This window comes from Chelmon rostratus, chromosome 18 (genome assembly GCF_017976325.1).
Source record: "Chelmon rostratus isolate fCheRos1 chromosome 18, fCheRos1.pri, whole genome shotgun sequence".
NCBI lineage: Eukaryota > Metazoa > Chordata > Actinopteri > Chaetodontiformes > Chaetodontidae > Chelmon > Chelmon rostratus.
Window position 1 is genome coordinate 13,702,236 of NC_055675.1, and position 7,655 is coordinate 13,709,890.

The following is a 7,655-nucleotide window of genomic DNA, read 5'->3' on the forward strand; positions in this document are numbered from 1 at the left end:
TGAATGTGTGTCATCAGGACCTGTTCCCCACACACTGTGGAAAATGAAATGACTGCCTGGCCTGCTTTATTTAAAGCTGTTCCCATGACCACATAACTTTCAGTGATACACATATACTGTAGTTCACATATGTTATTTAAATACAATATACTGTATCTCCGAAGGCTGGAGGGAGTGGCATTCATACTGCCATGGGCATGAATTCCATTTTTCAGCATGAACTAAATGTCTAAATGTTGAGACTATCGTGGCTCAGCAGCTCCTGTGAGTGAATGGAGAGGCGTTTTATTGAAATTGAAAAGTTTGAGCTCTGAGAAATGTCATCTTTCTCAACCAAGTTCGCATGTCCGGGGTATAGAAGTGGCCAAAAAGCCAGCTGATCATGTGAGAAACAGCACAGTAGGAGTGAGCCCCTCTCTCACCCCGCCCTGCTGAAATGAGACAGCCAGCTGCAAACACAGCACAAACGCTGCTTTCCCACATTTGCACATGCTCTCAGGAGACGGGTGGTCAAGTCTGTCAGACAGAAAGTCCCTCAGTAGATTAGCAGAAGATGAGAACCATCCAGTGGATGATGTCTTTGCAATGATAGCACTTGAGGAAATACATGATGAGGCTCCTTTTCCAGTTATTGTTCTTGGACCAACGGGAGCACAGATGTGCAAATTGTCTTATGAACTATAGTACACGCTACTTCCTACAGATGGGAAAGCAATTGCGTGCACTTGAGACGTGAGGTTCAAATTTGACATTGATTAGCTGCGGCACCCGCTGAGAACCAGAAGAGTGTGTGGTCCTTTCATTGTCTCGACTGAGCTCACATCAAAGCCTTGTGTTTGAGTCCTAAAGGCCAAAAGCAGTGAGGTCAAAGGTCAGGCTGATAGCCATCAGGCCTCACCTCGCACAGCTGCTCTCCATACTGGTACTTGTAAATTATGCTGAACACAGATGGTTTAAAAAGGCCTGTGATACAAGTTGTTTACAAAAAGAGCCACTAAGTGAGCGTATATGTCACTTTTTCCATCTGATGGCGATGTGATATATCCCTTTTTAGTGCGCCACATAACCCCACTTTCCTGCAATGTAAACAGCAGCTCACTTCGCTAATTGACTTTCTCTGTCCTCTCAGGACAATAGAGGCTGGTCCTTGACTTCTTTATGACTTCCCCTTTATGAGTCCTCGGTTGATTACGCCTTCAAGGAGCCCTTAATAAAGACTGAGCAAACAGGGCTTTCAGCAGAACACATGGAAAACTCAGAGGCTGCTGTGAAAAGCCCGCTCCCTCCTTGTGGCAAAGCGCCAGCCCTATAGCATGGGACAAAAACGGAGAGGACATTCGCCAAAAAACATAGGCTAAATGAACAGCTCATGAAAGGCTTTCACTGGAGTGTAAGAAAAAGCTCTTAGCCATATAACGAGTTGAATTAACAGATTTCGGACGAAGTATTTTTCATTTTCCAACAATATCCCATGCATCACATGCATGTGTGGTGAAAAATAGAATGAAATGAACATCATACTGTGTGTCCAGTGGTGTCCAGTCTGCTTGAGAGCCCTTAACAACCACAGAGGGACGACGGAGGGTCATCTGAAACAAGGACCTAATTTCCTGCCTGGTGAGAGTGCTGGGATGTTAATCAAGATGAAAGGACTGAAACAGAAAGTGAGGTGAGTGTTTGGCATGTAAGGTGATGAACTTCCTCTTTTTTTTTCTTGCTATAGAAAGCTAATGGTGCAGTCGGTTAAAGGCCACCTTTCCTTCTGCCCCCCCCCCCAACCGACACAACATATCCGGGTGTCCGCTGCATTTCTTACATTCTTAAGGCCTGTTAAGCTGGAGCCCTCTCATGATTCCCACCCACCAGATTTGATCAGCTGTTCTGCAGGAGTCACACAAAGGCCTTGAACATCTCACCTGCCAAAGTGGTGGTGGAGGCAGCACCACCCCCCAACCCAAGCACCCTACTATTTACAACCCTTTCACTCTCTGCATGACACCCTGGATTTCATCGGTGACCCATCGGCACAATGCTGGACGCCTGCCTCCGCGGCCCGTTTCAATGCACGGAAATTGGGAACACAAAACAGAGCAGTAGTGAAAGGACATGTGGCTCCATCAGCTTCCATAGAAACAATGGAGAATCTGCCAGTGTTTAGCTTCCACTTCCTCCCGAAACACAGCACTAACAATGAGGCGCTGTTATGGCTGACTGCGTCTGCTGTTTCTCTGGATGAGACCAGGATGAGAGCGATGCATCGTATAAAACGTAGATCTCACAAGGATGGATAAGCCATATAGACAAGAGCATTCAGCGTCAACCCTTTGTAATTAACAAAAACATGAAATCAAAGCAGTCAAAATGTGTGATTTGACTCTAGAAACCTGCTCAAATCTCATGCAAGGTCTTCAAACGTCATCAGACATTCACTCGTCGAAAAAAAGTGCTTTTCTAGCTTGCGTCAGGATTTGAATCGCGTGTCCGTAAACCAGCGAGAACGCGACCTGCTCCCTGGCACCGTTTCCAGCACAGCACCTCACGGGAAATCAACACAAAGGGCAGACACACTGACTACACAAACGCTTAACAAAAAAGCAGCAATTTATTATCCTCAGAATCTGTTAGCGATTTATGAGGAAGTTTCAACCAAAAGGATGAACGTTGACGCCATGGCTGCGGTGCGTTCAGTGACAACCGGCAGCATCGCCAACCCTGCCTGCATTGTTCCCAGATGAGAGATCTAGAAATGTGCAGCCTGTAGCACAAGTGTTTGTTTACATCATGAGAAATAATACTCTCTCTCAGACAGGGGGTCTTCTGAGGCCTTGATAAGGATCGTGGGTATTTATTACACACCGCAGAGCCCTTTTAGCGAATTGTTTGACAATAATAATCAAGTGCACGCTGGAGAGGACTTCTGAATGTGCTTAATATTGACTGTCTTTTGCATCGTGACAAACAATGAAGGCAGTGAGGGGAAGATGAGCCGTCAGACCACAGTCTATGAAAATTCCTGCGTATTGAGAGGACAGTTTAAATGTGGACAGAGATCTCGGCAGTACCATACAATGAGCCCCCCCCCCCTTCCCCTTGAGACTAACATTGTGTGTCCTGTAATTGCCCTGAGTCTGCCTCTCTGGTCTCGGCCTCCGCCGGGGGTGACATGTCGTCTCAAAGGCGGAGAGAGGGGAGATATCTACGGGCCAATCACGGCCCAGTAAGTCAAACCTCCATCAGCTGGTCACAGCTCCATCTCTCACACTCCTCTCACTCCTCCTGGGGAGAAAAGCACTGGGCTGGAGCCAATTCCAAACTACAGGGTTACACACACACACACACACACACACACACACACACGAGAGAGAGAGAGAGAGAGGGGAAGAGAGAGAGAGACAGACCTTGACCTGCTCATTCCCCTCCAAGCCTCAATGCCAAAGCTTTGGCTCTAAATAAATACAGCCTTCAAAGGGAGGGATAGTTTAACCCTCTGGAACCAACACTTTGTTTCAGCCCTGGTTTGACAGATAATCCCTCACAAATCCTAAATCTCTGTGGGATTCACAGTTAGCCAAAGTGGCAGAAATATACAGACAGACAAAAAAAAAAAAAAGCTTAAAAAACAAGCAAAAACTGGAATCGCTGCCGGTGTCCATTTGACGCACCGGATAGGGTAAATGACATCAGGGTTTGGGTCATGCAAAATAAATGATGATGTAGATAATATGAAAGGTAGCTATGGGCATGAATGAATATCGCTACACGAATGCCGTGTTTTCAGGATCTGTTTCAGCTGGAGTGGCAAGTGAAACTTAAAATCCCTTCCATACACATGAATATGCAAACACACAGATAATCCGACGGACACACAAGGCTGCAACCAGGATTTTAGCAATATCAAGGTCTATTAGTTTGATCCCCCAACCCCAACGCTTCCGGTGGAATACTTTATGTGTTCTATTTCTTTTTCCATGCATTTCACAAAGCTGCTCAGGCTTGTTCAAGTCCTGAAAAGAGGCTCATCAACAGGCTCTGGATCAGTACCCCAGAGGACATTTCCTAAAGGGGGCTCTAACCTTGGAGGACTAGAGGACTTAGTTTCAATTCCCTTGGAAATAATGTCAGAAAAGTAGGCATCGCTGAATAAAACTTCCAGTATTCAAATCAGGCTTCCAAACCACATGCAACAAACTGGTTTGGTCTGTTCTGCTGAACTGCTAACAAGCCTGCTCTAGATTGTTATTATCATTGAAAACTGCAGGTTTTATATGCAGCTGTAAGCAAAACTGCATGTTGCTGAATGTCCCCAACAAAACACACAGAGGAGACCTCAAGAGCCTCCTTATATGTTAATAGCGGTCATTCAGTGGAGCCCCCTCAGCTGGTTGGGCATATGATTCAGACACTCCTGGAGAAAGGTCACTATCAGTCCTGTGAAAACAAGAAGCCCTCTCAGCCTGGGCCCTCACAGGACCGCAACAGCCTGCCCAGCTGGGCGCTCTTCATTTCCAGCCCCCCCTGCCCTGCCCATTCATCACGGCAAAGAACCCGCTTGATCCACCCACACCGACTGCTGAGGCAAGTCACCGGACAGGTGAGGTCAGAGTAGATTAATAATCAGAGCGTAAATCTTTCCTCCCCCTGCAGGAAACCACAGACAGGGTGAAAAGCTCCTCTCTCCGCTCTCCACTTATTGATCTGCAGCAACTTCATCCCCATCATTCACCGTGGCAGCAACCACTCACACATCTGCCAAGTAGGAGGCAGGGCTGGAAATGTTTAGGCAGCGCGCGGGCATTTACCTACAGCTCGGCTTCTTCTCGCCCTATTTTGACGTCTAGCTGACTGACAGCGGGCTTTCAACCAAGTGGATGGGTGATGCGGAGCAGGTGACAGCTCCTTTGACGACGTGAAAACACCTCTGGCACACTGCAAAAACAACCACCTTCTGCAAATCACTCAACCTGGTTCGGCTGAAAAACTAGATTTTCTCCACTGTGAAAGATTTGTCTTGCTATTGTTTTGAAAGCCAACTGTTTAGGGGAAATAATGGCCAAATCAGGTTTCATTTTCTCACATTTTCTCACACTTCTTAAAAATAAAAACAGACAAATTTAGGGTCTGGGCATATTCTCAGTGGATATCTGAGCAGATGACTTGTTCAGTGGGATGGTTTTGCAGTGTGTGAGGATTAAATATGACGCACTGTGTAGCGCGCCTGCATCCAGTGTTTGACATGTGTGACCTTTGGCAGCTGGTGCGCCTTTTTGTGGCACGTGAATGCTGTGACCTGTGCCCATCCGGGTCCTCTTACCTTATTAGAATAGGGCGGCCTGGCGAGGTTGATGCCATCTCTGATGAGCTTATCCCTGATCATGATCTTGAGCTTCAGTTTGGGGTAAACCACCAGCTCCCTCCTGTTGCCCAGCGTCAGGTTTCTCTGCGCGCCCATGTACCCACCGTTGCGCCCCACCCGGTCACTGTTAGGCTCGGTCCAGGACTTGGATCCCCGCAGTTTGGACTCATACTGGTCAACCATGTGACTGGTATAAATCTCGGCTGCGGGGGGCATCGGCTCCAGGGTGAAGTACAGTCCGCTGGCCGTCTCTTGAGCTTCCTCTTTCAGCCTCCTCACCGCGTCGTGAATCCTCTGCCTGTGGTGAGGGATATAGACGCCGATGGCATCCAGATCGGGGTCTCCTATTTGTTTGCAAACCTCCAGGTCGTCATATCCATTATCCACAAAAGACTCGACATACTGGGCGAGCTGGAGGGTCTTGAGCCACTCGTAGACGATGACAGGTCCGTTGCTTGTCATTTTGGCTGTTGCCAGATCGGCTACAACTACAAGAAGACACTGAAGTGATGGTTACTTTCTCATTCGGCGTTTCAATCGCATCGTAAGACTGTTACTACTAATGTGTGCTTTCACCGAATAGTAGGAAAGTAGAGATGACTGGATTAAACCATTTTTGGATCATCCATAACAAAGGTTTGATTACCATCCCCAACCTGATGAGTCCGCGGTGTTTTAAGACATAAGTGAATTAAAGGCTGACCGGAACACCTGTCAATATTTACAAATGAAGATCACTTCAGTTTCACTTGACGCAGCTTTCAAATCCCAAAAGTCGTTTCAACATCAATTTTTCTCGCCAACGGTGACTTACCCTGCACAGTCAGTCCCAATATCAGGCTTCCTTAAACAAATAGGAAAACAGTTGCCTCGAAGTATTGTCATTCAAATAGCTGAGCGACCAGATTTCGTCCGTTACGCACGACAACTGCTCCGTCTTCCGTTAAAAAAACGCGTTTTCGCGGCTTGTCCTCCTTTCTTAAAGTCCTTTGTATCGTCAAAAGGCAGCACGTTGAAGAAATAGATCCAAAAAACGGCAAACGGGCTTTAAAAATGACGGAAAGTCCGCCGACGACGAGTAACGGCAACCGCAGTGTACCGCGTCCAGCCGTTTTTACGCGTAGTCCGGTTCTTCCAGCCGGCACATCACTACACTGAACGGCAGCCAAGAGCCAACATGCTCACTGCTGCTCCTCGACCGTCCACGCCCCCCAAAATCTCCCTGTACCCATTTAAAAATAGTGATGCAAGTCCTTTCTGCTCTCCACCTCTCTCCCAACTTGTCACGCCGCCTCGGGGCATGCGGTGGGTCACCAGGTTCCCACCTACTTGGCCGAAAGTTGCACCGAAACGAAAGCGCGTGGTAAACCTGCCGCACGGTGCAAATGAATATCTTAGCTGCTGTGTTGTGTCACATTATTATTCCCCTACGATGTGATTTCGTCCACTGCACCTCTCTCTCTCTCTCTCTCTCTCTCTCTCTCTCTCTCTCTCTCTCTCTCTCTCTCTCTCTCTCTCTCTCTCTCTCTCTCATTCAGCATTTCCACCGGTTTGGTTTCTGAGCACGCATGAGCTCCCTCTATGTGATAGCCGGGGAACTGAAGATTTCGCAGCACTTGAGCTGATGTAATGTGAGAAGCTGAGCCACAACTCAGCCACCCACCCACCCATCCATCCATCCATCCACCCATTATATGATCAGACATTTCATGCAGTTTCTTTTTGACTTTACAGCCCAGAGGAGCAAGTGCAGTCCAGCTGTCTGTGTCAAATTGTACCACTGGATGCTGTTATCATTAAGTCTGAGGCAAGTCAAACTGTCTGGGAAAACAGAGAGAGAAAGAGGCACGGAGACCTGAGGGAATAGCACGAGCTTGAATAAGACCTGTACGCTCTTGTCCAAATGGATGCCGAGCCGGCCGGCGCTGATGCATGCTTTATCAAATGTGAGCTGACAGCTTGTTAGGGGTCAGTTTGATACAATCACCATCTCGGCTCCGGGCTGGAAGTGATTTGCCTCGGCCCATTATGACACGCGGCAGGGCTGGAGAACAAACAGTCGGGGAGGAGTGGGGAAGCATATCAAACACCCTCCTTTTGGAGAAGCCGCATCAGAAACACGCCAAAAATGCATGTCAGAATGTCAGAGGGAGAAGTGCGGGCCAGTGGCGATCCTTCATTGTGTTCCCGGGCCAATCACACTTGAGCTAGTTGACATTTCCCGTGATTTACCTGTCTGCGCCATCATCATAATGACTCAGAAATGCTCTATTGTCCGCCATCCTTTGTAAACACTCATATG

At 47.7% G+C, this 7,655-nt stretch overlaps 1 protein-coding gene across 2 annotated transcripts in view; it reads right to left on the reverse strand.

Annotated features, from left to right (window-relative positions):
• Positions 1 to 6,060, reverse strand: part of sash1a (SAM and SH3 domain containing 1a) — a 155,016-nt gene extending 148,956 nt beyond the window's left edge. For both annotated transcript variants that reach the window (XM_041958350.1, XM_041958348.1), the window contains exon 1: positions 5,312 to 6,060. In XM_041958350.1, the coding sequence (XP_041814284.1) occupies positions 5,312 to 5,815 (504 nt within the window). In that variant the 5' untranslated portion in view covers positions 5,816 to 6,060. The remainder of the gene's footprint in view (positions 1 to 5,311) is intronic.
• Between the last annotated feature and the right edge of the window lie 1,595 nt (positions 6,061 to 7,655).